This window comes from Carex rostrata, chromosome 14 (genome assembly GCF_964058835.1).
Source record: "Carex rostrata chromosome 14, lpCarRost1.2, whole genome shotgun sequence".
NCBI classification, from domain to species: Eukaryota; Viridiplantae; Streptophyta; class Magnoliopsida; order Poales; family Cyperaceae; genus Carex; species Carex rostrata.
The window spans coordinates 2605347-2622050 of record NC_135931.1 but is presented as its reverse complement, the minus strand read 5'-3'; the positions used below and the strand labels follow the sequence as shown (position 1 = coordinate 2622050).

General features: G+C 35.3%; 3 protein-coding genes across 5 annotated transcripts; 2 read left to right on the top strand and 1 right to left on the bottom strand.

Annotated features, from left to right (window-relative positions):
- Positions 1-2635: 2635 nt before the first annotated feature.
- Positions 2636-5146, top strand: LOC144565182 (thioredoxin-like protein AAED1, chloroplastic). Of its 2 annotated transcripts, XM_078314858.1 has the most exons (7): positions 2636-3012; positions 3140-3186; positions 3278-3392; positions 4013-4057; positions 4493-4552; positions 4641-4736; positions 4851-5146. In XM_078314858.1, exons 1-7 carry the CDS (start codon positions 2746-2748, stop codon positions 4968-4970), a joined length of 750 nt encoding a protein of 249 aa, XP_078170984.1. In that variant the 5' UTR covers positions 2636-2745; the 3' UTR covers positions 4971-5146. The 2 variants fall into 2 exon arrangements, with proteins under 2 accessions (XP_078170984.1, XP_078170985.1); XM_078314859.1 differs by lacking the exon at positions 4493-4552 and having other exon boundaries at positions 2658-3012.
- A 5154-nt stretch (positions 5147-10300) lies between these two features.
- LOC144565412 (thioredoxin-like protein AAED1, chloroplastic) lies at positions 10301-13001 on the top strand. 2 transcript variants are annotated; one of them, XM_078315161.1, is made up of 7 exons: positions 10301-10711; positions 11001-11047; positions 11489-11603; positions 11941-11985; positions 12203-12262; positions 12393-12488; positions 12603-13001. In XM_078315161.1, the coding sequence occupies exons 1-7, from the start codon at positions 10445-10447 to the stop codon at positions 12612-12614; spliced, it is 642 nt and encodes a 213-aa protein (XP_078171287.1). In that variant the 5' UTR covers positions 10301-10444; the 3' UTR covers positions 12615-13001. The 2 variants fall into 2 exon arrangements, with proteins under 2 accessions (XP_078171287.1, XP_078171286.1); XM_078315160.1 differs by having other exon boundaries at positions 10304-10711; positions 12581-13001.
- On the bottom strand, positions 12579-15313 carry LOC144565413 (homeobox-leucine zipper protein HAT22-like). Its single transcript, XM_078315162.1, has 4 exons — positions 15207-15313; positions 15026-15105; positions 14558-14838; positions 12579-13821 (listed from the first exon to the last, which is right to left on the bottom strand). The coding sequence occupies exons 3-4, from the start codon at positions 14799-14801 to the stop codon at positions 13808-13810; spliced, it is 258 nt and encodes an 85-aa protein (XP_078171288.1). The 5' UTR covers positions 14802-14838; positions 15026-15105; positions 15207-15313; the 3' UTR covers positions 12579-13807.
- Between the last annotated feature and the right edge of the window lie 1391 nt (positions 15314-16704).

Below are 16704 nucleotides of genomic sequence, written 5' to 3'. Positions count from 1 at the left end.
ACGAACGGACCAAATTAAAAGCTCCGTAGGAATTGGCTCCGCAGAGGATACGCTTCTGTAAGGCCATATGGAATAACAGCTATTTTAAATCTAACCCTTTACTTTATGAAATGTACAAGTCTCAAAATCAGTAATTTTCTGTGTACGAATCTCGAAATAAATGAAGGGATGGATTTGGAATAGCAGGGTCCTGTGATTCCATATTTATTTCCTTTCCAGAGGCGCGGAGGGAGTAAGGTCATATGGAGATTTTTTTTTAAATGTAACCAACTTTAGTTATTTTAATAGAACAAGTACCATTGAGTTGATTTTTATAAAAACAGCTCCACCGATCATAGGAATCGGTGGAGGGAGGAATAAGTAGAATGACCAATGCAAATTCCTTTGAACAAAATTTAAATTCTCTCTCCATCGATCTCTAGAATTAGTGGAGCTGCTTTTTATAAAAATCCAAATCAATGGTGTTTGTTTTATTAAAATAATTAAAATTGATTATATTTAAAAAAAATTCCCATATGGAGGTCAATTGATCTTCATTTTTTAATTTTTTTTATATTTATATGTAATTTTCTATATAATTTACAATAAAATGTTGTAGATGCTGTAAATTGTTTCTCATTTGCAACATAAAAATTTTATACGATTGACCTTCATAGTTTGAATGTCTGATTCCGCTCATGTATGTTTCTAAACATAGACCATGTCTAACAAGTGGTCCAATTTTGTGGTTGATGAATAAATCGATACAAACGATTATTTCCTAAAATCTTGTGTAAAGAATAGCTACAAACATATATGCACTGCAAGTTGTTGCTATCATACATGCTAGTGGGCAGTGGCGTAACAAACACCTAATTAAAATTTCATATACCTAGATAGTGTGGTCGTTTCTCGTTAACCAAGGTATATATATATATATATATCTTAGTTTGATGCATGCGCGCCTCACATGAGGTGGCGAGAATCTTTTTGATTAATTAACAATTTGTTTGCATTATAATACAATAGTTAGATTTTATTATAGGAGATTAAACTAATTCTGCATGTTCCCAAGGTTGGGATTTGCGTAAAGAAAATATTTAATTAATGAATTTCACAAATAAAAGTAAAGTACCACACCTGTTTAGATGGACTTGCTACTTGTGTTCTAATGAAAACACTTGACTGGTAGGTGCAAAACGGATCGGATATTATCTGTTCATATTTGGATCCGTATTTGAATTTTTACATATTTGAATATTCATATATAGATAATTTACGGATATGATACGGATGTATCTATGATTTATGCGGTATGCGGATACAGATGTAGATAATTATATACATCTGTAATTTTTTTTAAAGCTTCAGATATTCGTTTTTTCGGATCTGGACATGAATACAAATAATTATCTGTATCTGAATTTTCTAAATTTTTGGGTATTCCTTTGTTTTAGAATCATATTATTTTTGTTGGTAACTTTAGATTAAAGAAATAACTATATCGGTGATTACTTATTGTTAATGAAAGATATATTTTTGTAATGACATAACAAGTTTATTATGAAAAAAAATATTTTTTTCCACCATAATAATTAAAATATCCGAATTGTATCCATATTTTATGTTTTTATTTTTACCGAATAGACTATTTCAAATAGCCTAAGTCAAAAAATAGCCTATTCTCAATTGAACCAAACATATCCTAATAATATATTGGGATCAAGCAGTTGTTATTACTGTACTCAAGTAATTTAAAAGCTGTTTCAAAGAAAGGTTTAAAAGTCAAATAATTGATAAATTGGATCGTCATCTGACATCGATCTGTAAACTGGAAGTCAGATCCGTTCGCTGAAATGGATTTAGTCGACTTTTTTCAGCGTTTCTTTTCTGGTAACTTCAATAAATTGATCAAAGTTTAATGACAGATTTTACAACTACATGAGGTGTTGTATTAGAAACCCCATTTTTTGTGTACTGGTATACAATTTGAGCACGTACCAATTTTTCTGTTTTCTTGCATGCATGCTGCTCTCAGTACAACAACTTTCTTGTAATATAAACTCTGTATTTAGTGATAATTACCTAGGGGCATTTTCCAACCTCTTTTTTTTTTTTTGTATGGTTATCTGTTATGAAATTATATCGATTTCTCTTTACCTTGGGTCAAGTTGAACAAATTGGGCCATATTTTTTTCTCAAGAAATAATTGGGCCATTGTACACTCATTTATTTCTTCGGCCCGTTACAAAGTCATTAAGAAATGAGCCCATAAATATTCATCATGTAAAATCTACATCGAATCATCGATGTTCTTTGCTGGGTTGGCTCCAAGTACTGTTTCAAAATATCTACACCAGGTGCACCAAACACCACAAATGAGACGAATAATAGCACCGGTCCACGACTCTGCCATGAGAGAGTCATGATTTGCCACGTCACAGTTTCTTTCCTGGATCAGTATCCTCCCAGGTACCTGACTCAACACAATTGAAACGGACGGTTTAGATTTACTCTCAGTCGGTCCAGATCCGGGATAACAGGGGGCAGAATATTTGTGCTTTGAGATTCGTGGCAAGTTAAATAGAATAATTTTGGGCCGTCTGATTCAATTGTAGTCAGTCCGATAACCTGAGGGGATATGAATTCTTCTTTCCTGTCGTAGAATTCTCCTCTCACTTTCTCAAGGCTTACAAAGCAGAAGAAAATCAGCACGGACTAGCGTAGAGTCGTCAACAGTTCAACAGGTTAGGTCTCCGTACATTCATGGCTACTCTTTCTCTCAACACCGTCTCCCCTTCATCCCGCCTCCGTCGCATCGTCTCTTCTCTTCCGAGATCTTCTGTCCACTCGATCCCTCTTGGCCGTCTCCGACGATACCCGGTGTCAATTAAGGCGGTATCGTCAGGATCCAGTGTCGCTGCTTCCTCAGGTTCTAACGAGTCAATTATAGATACTCTAGGTCAAGTTAGCATCTACAGTGCTTCATCTGGAGAAGCAGTGTTGATCAAGGATTTGTGGGATCAGACTGGAGTGAGTTCTACTTAAATTTCCAAATTATTTCAATCTTGTTAGGAAGTACTTGATATTATATATTGTAATTCTTTCCATGGTGGAGAGTTGACGAAAATATGGCTAAATCAAACTTGTAATTTTTCAGGAAGTGGCTGTGGTAGTACTTCTAAGGCATTTTGGATGCGTCTGCTGGTGAGAAAATTGAGAGATTTGTTGGAACAATTTTCATGCAATCACCAAAAACTAAATTTCTGTGTTATTTTCCTCTTTTGAATTGTTTCAGCTGGGAGCTAGCTTCTGTTTTGAGAGATGCAAAGTCAAAGTTTGAATCTGCAGGAGTCAAATTAATTGCTATTGGTGTTGGTACGCCTGACAAAGCTCGCATTCTTGCTGAAAGGGTATTCCGTTTTCTGGGTTTTATTTCTTTTATCAGATAAAGTAATGACTAATAACCATTATAAGTTAATTTCTAAGATTTGATTAGTGCTGGATGTTGTCGATCTGACCTGGTTGCGGAAGGCTGTACGCAACTTGTTTACAACAGAGTTTAGTTATTGTTCAAAAACCAAAACTACCCCATTAGGATTAAAAGTGGACAAACTTACAGTATTCCTTCAAACTGGACAGTGTCAACATTTCTTCACCTGCTATCACATCAGGTCTTACCGGATTATTTTTAAAATATGAAAATGCTGTCCTTAACATTACCTTATCCGATCTGTCTGTACCATGGTCATCCCTAAAATTGATTTAGCATTACAACTGAGAATGATTGTATGGGAGTAGGTACTAAGTAGTTTACATGGATATCTACTGGACTGTATGATCATATTAAATTGCTTTTTATTCTTCTTTTCTTTTTCTTTACTGGAATGGTTAATGTATGGACTGGTACTGGTACACACCAACTATGTATGTTATGAGTTAATTGCCAGTTTCCATTATATCCTTCTATTCTGGCTATGATTTTGTTTTGGCCCTTTCTGCCTAAGTTCATATTTTATTTTTTGTTGCTCAGTTACCATTTCCACTGGAGAACCTTTATGCAGATCCTGATCGCAAGGTACCTTTTCATAACATTTTCTCTTGCTATTATTCTTCTGAAGGCTGTAGTTAAAACCTTTAATACAGATAGTTTCAAATTAAATAAGTGTAACATGATTTCAAGTCGTTCCTGAAGTAGTCACCTCCATAAGAAGCATAAATTATCTATATTATTGCATGGCATTGAATAACCTGATGTCAGACTTCTGTCCTGTATCTGCATCCGTACATATATTGTTAGCTGAACCACTAACCAGGATTATATGCTCAAATTTGATTGTTATAAACATAATCTTGTGAAATATGGCAGCCAGTTAGGAAATTACAGTGCACTGTTGTATCTCAGCTTCAATTATGCATTTAAAAGCCTTCAAATTAATATAACTAATTGACTTTTTTCTGCAAGTGAAATTAATTTATTTTCTTCTGTGTAACAAATATATATTATCATCAGGCATATGATGTATTGGGCTTGTACTATGGTATGGCTCGCACCTTCCTTAATCCAGCCAGTGTAAGGATAATATTTTTAGCATGTATCAATTAGCTAATGACGAACTTTGATCCTTTTCTTTGACTATGTTTATGTATGCTTAAAACAGAGGAAAGTATTTTCCAGATTTGAGTCTATAAAAGAAGCAACAAAGAACTACACCATGAAGGCTACTCCTAGTGATGTTTCCAGTGTCCTGCAGCAGGTAAAATACACTTGCCTAAAACCTTCTCCCAAAACTGCCCCTGAGTTTTTTTTTTCTTTTTTCTGGCAAGTTAATTAAGTAACACTAGATCTTACACTTTTCTTTTTTCATCAGGGAGGGATGTTTGTTTTTAAAGGAAAAGAATTGATGTATGCAAGAAAAGATGAAGGCACTGGGGATCATGCCCCGTTAGATGATGTTCTGAATATTTGTTGTAGAGTTCCAGTTGTGTAATTTATAATAGTAAAAAATGCTAGTTACTGTGTCGTGTTAATTCAGAGAATGGAAAAAATATACATAGGCAAAGCACCTGTACAACGGAATTATGGAGCTAAGTCCAAGAAAATGGGTATATCGAGTGTATAAAAGAGGTCATGTTTTAATGCCCTGGTAAAAATACTAAAAATAAACTTTCTTTTAAATATATTCGTTGCCGACAATTGTCGACAATCTTAAAAAAAAAGTCAAAGAAAATGGGTATATCGAGTGAATAAAAGAGGTCATGTTTTAATGCCCTGGTAAAAATACTAAAAATAAACTTTCCTTTAAATATATTCGTTGCCGACAATTGTCGACAACCTTCAAAAAAAGTCAAAGAAAATGGGTATATCGAGTGAATAAAAGAGGTCATGTTTTAATGCCCTGGTAAAAATACTAAAAATACTCAATTTAAGAGGAGTTGAGATGGAAATAAGTTTTGAATATTTGGAAAATGTTTTAGCAATGTAACAAATTAACAATGGAAATAAGTTACATTTAACTAGGTTCATGCCGCGATTTTAATCAATCCAGCAGGGTAAAAGGTAAGAGAATTTTGGAATGACCCATAATTCATAAGTGTAAATTCGTAAAATGTAAAATGTAAAAGGAAATTGCATGAATTTTGTTCCACGTGAAAAAAACTAATGCATAAGCTACTAGTGGTTGCCAAAAAAAATCTGTAGTTCGTGATTCGATTGATTTAATTTTGATTTGAAAAAATAACTATAATTAATTTGTTTTGAAACAAATCAAACCAGTTTAGTTTGAATTTTATTCAAATTCAAACTCAAACGGAGGTAAGTTTGAGTCCTAAACTGTATGAGATATCTCATATGTTGCGTTGCGCGACGTTTTGGAATATTTTGAAAACGTTATGGCACAAATCTAAAAGCTCAAATAATATTGCCGCCCTGCGCTATTTTCCGAATAGGCACTGGACATGTCATTCACGCAAAACAAGAGATATCTCAGGGGATACGCACTCTTTGCTATTTTTTTTTTTTTTTTTGTTGAAAACGCCTAGGCCCAGTTTCATATTACTGAAACCAATAAACAGTCATACAAACCCGCAACAGCATAAGATGTGCATAGAAGGAACATTCTCCTTCTCTTCCTCTATAATACTAAAAGAGTGAGTCTATGGTAATATGCATATCACGATTTGGCACCGTGCTACGGCTCTATATTCGAGTTTTCAAATCCTAACGGTCGATCCGAACCGTTCATCTTGTTCTCCATATTAATATGTGTTTGGAGACCAAATTTTATATTTTTTGAAATTTTTTTACTATTTTTTTAGATTTATTGAAAATCACTGTTTTTGGATGGTCCAGAATTTTCAGATCAAGTGATTTTCTAAATATCTAAAAAAATAGTAAAAAAATTTCAAAAAATGTAAAATTTGGTCTCCAAACACATATTAATATGGAGAACAAGATGAACGGTTCAGATCGACCGTTAGGATTTAAAAACTGAAATTTAGAGCCGTAGCACGGTAACAACCCGTGATATGCATATTACCATAGACTCACTCATACTAAAAATAACCTTTTGCCTAGAGAACAAAAGAACAGAAGACACAAGTCTATCTCAAATAATCCCATAGAGAGCACAAAACACCACTCGAAATTTTTGCAAGAGATAAATTGCTGCACTAAAATTCAAATTATCTCCTTATTGTTAAAGGTTAATCCATGACTCTTCTAGCAAACTTCAGTCACTGACACTGTTCATCAGGTGGATATGGTGCTATATGGTCATCTCCAGGCTTCCACACCCTGAGTGGGATGGTCTCAATTGCATCAGCAGCTGGCAGCCACTGTTGCATCTCCTCTTGCAATTTCTTCTTGGATTTCTTGGTTTTGTTCTTCTGATGACCTGTCCAGTACAAAACAAGAGACATAATGAGTAATATTACATTCCTAGCAGATTTAGGTTGCATGTTTTGAAAACTAATTTCATTTCTATGTTTCCGAAACGGTCCAACATATAGCACAAAAGACCGTTAGAAAAGCTGTCCTTTGATCTGTTGGTAATGACAATGCAAATTTTCTAATATCATTCATATTATGCCAGTCTAAGAAATGTGTTTGGCATTGCCCCATCCAAAACCATATTTGTTTGACAAATTGATATTGTAAGAACAAATGATTTACTGTTTCAGTATGGGAACAAAAAATACAAGTTTGAGATCCTCTCCATCCTCTTTTACTAAGATTTTTCTTAGTTAGAATCCTATTTTTACTCAAAAGCCAAATAAAGACCCTGATTTTGGGTGGTACAGGAAGGGCCCAGAATAAAAGAGGATGGTCTGCTGCTACCCCTCCAAAATTCAACATTTTATACATTGATTGAACAGTGAATAATCCTGTCGATTCCCATCTCCAGGCAAGTCTATCAGTAGCATGGGTAAAGGAAATCTGACTAAGTGTTTGTAACAAGTGATTCCATTCTTGGCTATTAGATTTATATTTGCAGTTGTATAGAGACATGAACGAGCAAGAGAGGCACGTGGTGAGGTGAGACGAAATACCATAATCATGAGATTTGCAAATTATATACAAATTATTAGTGAATAATTTATTTTTTTGGTGATGATGAACCGAACACTGAATTATTCGGTTGATCAAACTTTGATCGAATTATATCCGACTAATTCGTAAATTTTACGAACTTCTTCCGAATTTACGAATTATTCGCGAATTTTCTCGAATTTTTTTTAGAACATTTTTTTTTTGCTTTCTTATAGGACTGAGATCTTTGGTCCGAATAATTCTCGAATTATATCTGAATTATTCTTGAATTATGAATTTTTGGCCTCGCCTCGCCGAACCTGAATAATTCATTTGTCACTATGAAACAGATTAGAGAATAAGAGTACGAAAAAAATAAAATAAAATAAAAATCATACTTCCTTACCGGTTAATATCCCACAAATATTTCTTATTTTCAAGTTGACTACACTTAGATGGACAAGATATTAAAAAAATATTTACTTAGTGTAAATTACATATACGTACTTGGATTTCATTGTCAAAAAAAGAAAAGAAAAAGTATAGGTAGCCCACATGAAAATCATATAAATTAATTACAAGAATGAAGATCATATAAATTTATAAGCATCAATCAGCTGCCTATTCAATTCCAACGGTTCCAAATTAAGGACAGAATAATTAACGGTATAGAATCCAATTTCTCTTAACTGGTCAGAAGGTGATATCATAATTTTGACGATATAATCTCCAACACAAATGAAATAACAATTATTCCACCTTTTTAAATAAAAGTGAACTCAAGCCTTCCAAGTTCCAAGTTCTAATTAATTTAATTAAAATTATTATTTTTTCTTCGAAAATGCAACAATTAATTAATTACTTGAGACATTGAAGAATACATGGATTTATCTATACTTCTAGATTCTAGTATGCTATGGATAAAAATAAATATAGTTTGATGATGCAGTTAGTATCAATCTATTTTTGTAATAACACGTCAGTATTTTTTAAAAGATACATAAAAACCTTAATTTTATTTTCTCTCTTAAGATAAACCCAATTCTTCCATCTTTCTTGTTGTTTTTGGAATTTTCAAATATAATATTTTCCTATAATTAATATTAGTAATTCCATATATTCCTATAGATTTCTATAAATAGGAAGCCGAGGATATTAATAAGTTATGCTTCTTTAACAGCGTCCTTTCTCTTAAGGCACCTCTTTGAATTTTCAATGACAAATTTACCGTTTACTTAATTAATACAGCAGTCTTTTGTTTCCAAATTACCCTTAATAAATATTTTCTTTTTCATATTTGATTGTATCTGGATTGAACCTTAAAATAAACAATAGTGTAAATATTTGACCATTGTGAGGAAAAAAAAATATAATTAGACAAATACTAAACAAATTGCGAAAATATAGAATTTTTAAAAATAACAATCTTAACAAAGAAAATATTAAAAATGAACTATTATTTATGTCGTCAACGTATCGCTATGGTTAATAAAAAGTTTGATTAATATAAATGTACACTACAAAAATATAATACAAATCCTAATAAAGTGTCCATTAATAGAGTTCAAAATTTCAAAGATATAAGAAGAATGCTTTTCCTTCTCTCTCTCTCTCTCTCGCTCCTCTTTCCCCTGAAATTGTTCTTTTTTTCCAACAAGCCCTGCTTCGCATCTCATTCTCAAGTAATCAATATAATAACTCAAGATTAATTTCTCACTGAATATCTCTCTATTTCTACCTTTAATAATTTAATTGCTCCTAATTATATCTCACTGATTCTTTAATTTTGTATTGAAGTCATGGAACTTTTAAGCATGGTGAACGCAACAGGATGCTATTTGTTCAAAATCGACGACTAAAAAACCAACAGGATCACCTCACCAAAATTTCAAGTTGGTCAACATGATTGAGCAATCAAAAAGACGACAATGGCAATGGCAAATATGTGTCCATCTTTCTAGAGCTTATTCAAAGAGGATCTGTAGACGTCACAGCAGAATTTGGTTTTGAACTGTTGGATAAGCATGAAAATGTTTCACCAACTACTTTCAAATTGTTATATCACACATTTACATCTAAGGAAAGCAACTGGGGTATTTGGAACTTTTTTGAAAGGACCAAATTAGAACAATCATATATCAAAGATGATTGTTTTATACTCCGTGTTTCAATCACCGTACTAAGTGCTAGTGATATAAGTTCCACGGGCTTTCGTTGTGAATGCCTTCAAAAGTTCAGAGAGGCGAATGAACATACCGATGTCACTTTTGATGTCGACGGTAAATTTTTTGTTGCACATAGACTAATCCTGGCAGCTCATTCACCAGTATTTTAAGCAGAACTCTTTGGTTTGATGGTAGAATCTAATATGGACTGCATCATAAAGATAAATGAGATAATACCTTCCGTTTTCAAAGCAATGCTTGATTTTATGTACAATAGTTCGTTTTCAGTTCACGAGAAACTCGTTGATTGTGAAGTGTCGATGTCGTCTACTGTTCACAGAAAGAGAGTAGCAGCGGATTTCATTCCAACACAGAGGGCCTTTAATATTGATGGGATTAAATCGGACGGTCCAGATCTTAACTCAAACTTCGAGTGAACTCGGACGATACGAATTCCCACAATATTTGGGCTCATATTTAGTAGGTCCGTTGAGACTATTATGTCAAACGAGTAGGCCCGTTAAGCTCATATTTGGGCTCATATTTAGCAGGCCCGTTGAGACTATTATGTGAAACGAGTAACGGCCCATTATTAACTTGCGATGGGGAAGCTAACTCCGAATTGCGAGACATGATCATGCCACGTCAGACTTTTTCCCGCCGTTGAATCGCTCTTCCGGTTATCAGTTTTCTTCCCAGTTTCCACCGAGGCTGATACTGCTGCAGCAGTAACACATTTTGGAGTTTGGCTTAGGGTTTCCGTACAGTCATGGCCACACTCTCTCTCAACACCGTCTCCACTTCAACCCGCATGCATCGTCTCTCTTGTCGCCTCCCCAAACCTTCTGTTTATTCCCTCTCCCTCCACCGCCTCCGGCGATCACCAATCAAAATTCAGGCTGAGGCGGGGGGATCGACAATGGCCAGATCTTCAGGTTTTAATGACTCGATTGGACATGCTCTGGGCCAAGTTAGCATCTTTTCTGCTGCTACTGGGCAGGCGGTCTTGATCAAGGATTTATGGGATCAGGATGAGGTTGGTGCCTTTTATCTTTTTCCTTTTAGATGTTTGAATAAAAATAATAATACCTAGAGAATAGATTTTTAGGGTATTTGGTGTATATAATATTGCAATCAACCGGCATTGGCATTAATTAGAGACTACTCAAATTTCGGGGGTTAATAAATGAATTCTGAGCCTTCTCAATGTAATCCCATCTTTTTATTTTTTTTTTATTTTTTTAATCTTTATGTTTCTGTCATCTTAGCTCAGTTATGTAAGATAGAAGTTGAAATTACAGAGTTTTTTCCCCATGCTTTTACAGGGAATGGCAGTTGTAGCACTATTAAGGCATTTTGGATGTCCTTGCTGGTTAGAAACATCAAATAAACTTTTATGAATTTAGGTGAAACCATTTTTTTCACCGGTCACGTTTGGTTGTGGAGTAAGAGGTGGAGTAAGCCCCTTACTCCATACTTAAGCCGTCAAATGAGGAGTAAAATAGGAGTAAGATGGAGTAAGAGATGAGTTAATACGGAGTAAGTTACTCCACCTCTTCAGGCGGATTAACTTACTCCACACTTACTCTACCTGTAGGGTCCACTTTCATAGGCAAATTTCATTTCTCAACATCTTACTCCTCTAGATGGATTAATTTAAGCAATGATTCATACCACCAAACAAGATGTAAAATATGAAGAGTAACATGGAGTAAGCAATTTAATCCTCATTAACTTCACTCCACAACCAAACATGACCCATGTCTGCAAATTCTTAAAGCTTTTTACTTACATTTTGCTTAAAATGTTGAAGCTGGGAGCTGGCTTCGGTTTTGAGGGATTCAAAGTCAAAATTTGAATCAGCAGGAGTCAAGTTAGTTGCAATTGGTGTTGGTACGACCGATAAGGCTTGCATTCTTGCTGAACGGGTATTGATATTAGTTCTTCTGGTGCCTGTACTCTGTACTTAACATATATGTACCAGACTGTAGAGACTGCACCGGTGATGAGCCATCTTAAATTTATTCTTTTAGGTTTATTTTTCAGTTTGGAGTTTTCTATTGAACTTTATCTCAACATTCGGCTGCATATGCCAAGTCATTGCAATGCAGATGAATTGGTTGATATATGACTATATACCAGCCAGGAACTCTTGATTGATTCCAATTTTGCTTGTTGTTATTATAAGGCATTTCTTTCGAAAAGATTCTTTTTCTGGTTCTTGGAATTTCTTGATGCTAGGTTTTGTGTCAATTGTAAATGCAGCTACCATTTCCATTGGAGAACCTTTATGCCGATCCTGATCGCAAGGTGATCTTTGCTTAAAATTTTCTTTGCTTCATTATTTAGATTTTGTGGTTTTTTTACCTGTTCATGATGTTTGATTAAGTGAATATTATTGTTAAATTAAAGAGATAAAACAGAGACAAGGAAGGACATAATGGTTATTAAGCAAGTTAACTACTTTCTTATTCCTGTTGATACATTGAAGACATTAAATAATTACACATTTCTGGAAACTTTCCAGGCATATGATGTAATGGGCTTATATTATGGTTTGGCTCGAACTTTCTTCAATCCAGCCAGTGTAAGCACACTAAGGGTCATTTCATCCCTCATAATTACATGTTCCCTTTTATCTTTTTTATTTATTTTTTATTTTCTATTTTGCTAATCAGAACTTTTCTCACATAAACCTATCCTATTGATTTTAAAAGACAAAAGTATTCTCAAGATATGAATCTCTGAAGGAAGCAGTGAAGAACTACACCATTAAGGCTACGCCAGATGACAGGTCCAGTGTTCTACAACAGGTTTGTGTTGTCTACACAACAAAAAGATCCTCATTATTGAATAAACTACTTTACACTTATCGGGTTATGGTTATATCAATCATTTGAATTAGGGAGGGATGTTTGTATTTAAAGGAAAAGAGTTGATATTTGCAAGGAAGGATGAAGGCACCGGTGATCATGCCCCTTTAGATGACGTCCTTGATATCTGTTGTAAAGTGCCAGCTGCATGATATGCATACAGAAACTGTATCTTTGGTTGGAAGCTAATCAGATACGCTTATACATATACAAATTACCTATAGATATTTGTAACTATATGTAGATGTACAACCATTAGTGTGCCGAAAAGGTTTCTTTATTAGAATTTGGATTCAAGAGGCAAGTTGCATTTCTGTTATGATTTCAAAGAATATTTTGTCTATTTATATAATGCTACATTGGTTGTAGTCAAACAAAAAACTTTGTTTACAGAGAGTGTGTATATAGTGGCCTTTTGTTGGCATTATTAAGTAAAATAAAACTAAAGTATAAGTATAACCCCTTGTCAACATAATATAAGTGGTAAGGTGCCAACTGCATGATATGCATACAGAAAATGTATCATGGTTGGAAGCTAATCGGGTACTCTGATAAATATATGAAGTGCCTATAGATATTTGTAACCTTATGTAGATGAACAACAATTGGGTTACATTCCACTGCTAGTGTGCCGAAAAGGCTCCTTTTCTAGAATTTGCACTCAAGAGGCAAGTTGCTTTTCTGCTATGATTACAAAGAGTATTTTGTCTATTTATATAATGCTACATTAGTTGTAGTCAAACAAAAACTTTGCTTTACAGAGCAGTGTGTATATAGTGGCCATCTGTTGGCGCTATTAAATTATAAAAAAACAACTAAAGTATAACCCTTGTCAACATAATATAACTGGTAAGGTGCCGCCAAAGACCAACTATTTGCTAATTGCTACATCTACAAAATTAGCCTATTTTGACCCAATGCAACTCTCCTTTGAAAGCTTGTGCCAAAAGGTTCTCCATGGCAATGGTCAGGACTCTTTCACACATAACAAATGCACTTCAGTTCCACTTCTTGTGTAGTATCTGAGCAACCTCTGGCACTTGTGTAATGGAGTCAGTTCAATGCCTAACACAATAACCCGTAAAGTTTCTAGTCCAGCGTTTAACATCACGGTCTTATGCTTTCTATATCTTGGGCACTATTGAAACTAGGATCAGGTACTATGATACTTAAAGAGTGCAATTCTGGTCACTAGAATTAAATTTGTCATAGTTCAACGACTTCATTTGGGATGCAATTTTGTGGGAGGGATATTGAAGCTAAGAGTGCTCCCCTGTAATTAAAGATTCGTGTTAAGGAGTTATCTACTTATCTCTCAATTAAATATTAGTAGCAGACTTGATAAGGCACCGCCAAAAATTAGTATGCAAGTTCTGTTATAGATTAAAACCGACCCACCAATGATAAATGGGCCCATGGTGTCTAAAGCCAGTCATGGGTCCCATATTTCTATACATAACACTTTTTAGAATGTTCAAATAAAGAAGTCCAATCATCATCGCCTTTAAATATGTTGAACTTATCAGTTTGAGTTCCCTTTGATTGGTTCCTCCTTTTTTTAGTACTTGCTTCCCTAACCACTCTCTCTCTTATCATGTAGCACTATAATATTTTATGATGTCATTAAATGAAGTCATTTCAAATTGTAATTGTGCATGCCATGAATTTTTAAAAAATATAATTACAACTGATGAATCGGTTTCCCCATTAGTTCTTGTTCTAAACCTATTGATAGAATGCAACTACAAATATTAAGATGATATCAAAGAAAGAGGAAGAGTTGCATCATAGATTTGTTGACAATTTTCATCCAACTAAGAGAAGTGGTAATTGTAAGAGATTGGTCTGTAAAAGTAGTTGTCATCTATATATATGAGAACATCCTTATTTACTAAATAATACATATTTACAAAAGAGACAAAAGACATGGGAGAAGGTGTGTGTGTGTGGGGGGGGGGGGGGGGGGGGGGGGGGGGGTGGTTAATGGTGTCAAAGTTAGGGTGGCTTACTGGTGGGTAGTAGCTTATAGAAACCGAGACCGCTACTGGATTCTGGTTCGGTCCTGTTAACTGAATTGGATCCAAAATTGACAGTAAAGATCTGCTTGCAACTTGGGCACATTGTGAGTGTGGCAGCGGGTGATTGCATGTAATATATTGGTTGTTTCTGCATGGATTTTAAAGCTCTTAGATCATGCAACTCCTTTTGCATCCTTTTGTTTTCCTCGATTAAGGCCTCATAGCATCTTCTCATGAATTCAAAGTTTGCTTCCGTCTGCTTGAACTTAATCCTGTTTTTAGTGGGTACATCTTTGATTTCACTTATGCATTCTTATACGTAAAGTAATTAAGACTATAACTTTTGTTTCATATTTCTAGGTCTGCAACTCTGAGATTTGCATAAATCTAAGCATTTGCATGTAAAAAGTGTAAGACAGACTAAATATGTACCATGCAGGGATGTGTCAAGAAACAAACCTTGCTCTCCTATTTTGAAACCACACTTCCACCTGGCGTGGCAATAGATTTAGTTCTTCTGCAAGGGTTTGCTTTTGCTTCTGATCACCCATTAAATGAAAAAAGAAAGAAAGAATGATAACAATTCATAATAAAATTTTAAATGTTTAAAGGCAAAGGCAAATAGAAAAAAAAGGCTCACAGGAGTAAGTGTTGTGTGCTCCCTGAAGGTACTTTCCAGAATGGAATGCTGTTCTGTTGTGAGCCTAAGTTTTTTCTTGTAGAAATTCTGTTCCTCTAATTCCTCCTCTCCAGCTTGGTTCGATATATCTTTCTGAATATCGGTTTGTTCATCAGTTTCAATACTTCTACCTCTTTTAAGGTTGTTTGGAGACCGGGTCGTGCATAGAAATGAGGATGTGGTTTTGCTAAGGGTTGATTGCTTGTGTGCATCAATAGCCAAGCTAAGACCAAGACTTGTGCTTTCCTCATCTCCGTAATCCATGTCTCTGCTCTGTTTTTTGTATGTGTGTGTGTGTGTGTGTGTGGTGGGGGTGGGGGGAAATAAAACTTATACTCTTTGCAGGGAGGTTTTACATAGTTAAGAAGATGCATTAACTAGAGAAATATGATTTCCAAAAGAGGAACTAGTGGAACAGCAAAGGACAATTTTTTATATTACAATATAACAAGGGACAGTTCAGTGTTCTGTGACTGGCTACTTCACCACTAGTCTTTACAAAGAGAAGTCGGGTAGATATTTCTTTTGCTAAAGTTTGTTAACGGTGTGCTGTCTGTTCTGTCAGACTGGCTCGCTAACATTTTTTTAACAGCACGTGTTATGGACGGTGTAGCAATGTAGAAAACGACGAACCAATTAATTGGTAATAAACCGGTCAAGTTAGGTATATAGTGTTGGATCTTAATCCAACGTTGAGCATGTATGTGATATAATTATGAATTGTTTACTGTCATATATAATTGTCACAATTAAAGTGATCTAATATGGATTTAAGATATTAGACAATCAATGTATTCAATAGGATGTGGTCTATAAATGTGTAGAACAATTTGGGCAAAGATCAAATCATTGATGGACTGATTCTGAACTTTGCAATTAAGAAAACTGCCTTTTTTGAGCCCAGTGCAGGTGGTCCACCTGCACTGGATCTGAGTGCACCCGCACTCAGAACTTAACCAAATTCTGGGAGCCTTTTGGGAGCCCAGTGCGGGTGAGTCCACCCGCACTGGACCTGAGTGCACCCGCACTCAGGACTTAGCCAATTTTTGGAGGCTTCTGGGAGCCCAGTGCGGGTGAGCCCACCCGCACTGGACCTGAATGCACCCGCACTGGACCTGAGTGCACCCGCACTCAGTACTTAGCCAATTTTTGGGAACTTCAGAACAACTCAGGAAAAAAGTCCTAGCGTATTGCGGATGCAGTGAGCTCCAGTGCGGGTGGGGTTCACCCGCACTGAGGACTTAGTCAATTTTCTGAAAGTTCTGTTTTGAGTCTAGTGCGGGTGGCTCACCCGCATTGAACCAGAGTGCGGACGCACTGCTATTTTTGGGGCTAAGTAAGGCGGTTATCAGGACGCTCCTTTCGACCCAGTGCGGGTGGGTCACCCGCATTGGACCTGAGTGCGGACGCACTCGTGTCGCCAGAAGTGTAAAACTATATATAGATGGGTCCCCAAGGC

Excerpts from the sequence above, each read along its gene's own strand:
- LOC144565413 (XM_078315162.1), bottom strand. The coding sequence starts at position 14,801 with ATGAGAAGATGCTATGAGGCCTTAATCGAGGAAAACAAAAGGATGCAA.
- LOC144565182 (XM_078314858.1), top strand. The coding sequence starts at position 2,746 with ATGGCTACTCTTTCTCTCAACACCGTCTCCCCTTCATCCCGCCTCCGT. Across the intron at positions 3,393-4,012 it reads CTCGCATTCTTGCTGAAAGG|TTACCATTTCCACTGGAGAA; the intron begins GTATTCCGTTTT and ends TTTGTTGCTCAG. Across the intron at positions 4,058-4,492 it reads ATGCAGATCCTGATCGCAAG|GCATATGATGTATTGGGCTT; the intron begins GTACCTTTTCAT and ends TATTATCATCAG.
- LOC144565412 (XM_078315160.1), top strand. The coding sequence starts at position 10,445 with ATGGCCACACTCTCTCTCAACACCGTCTCCACTTCAACCCGCATGCAT. Across the intron at positions 12,263-12,392 it reads CTTTCTTCAATCCAGCCAGT|ACAAAAGTATTCTCAAGATA; the intron begins GTAAGCACACTA and ends TGATTTTAAAAG. Across the intron at positions 12,489-12,580 it reads GGTCCAGTGTTCTACAACAG|GGAGGGATGTTTGTATTTAA; the intron begins GTTTGTGTTGTC and ends CATTTGAATTAG.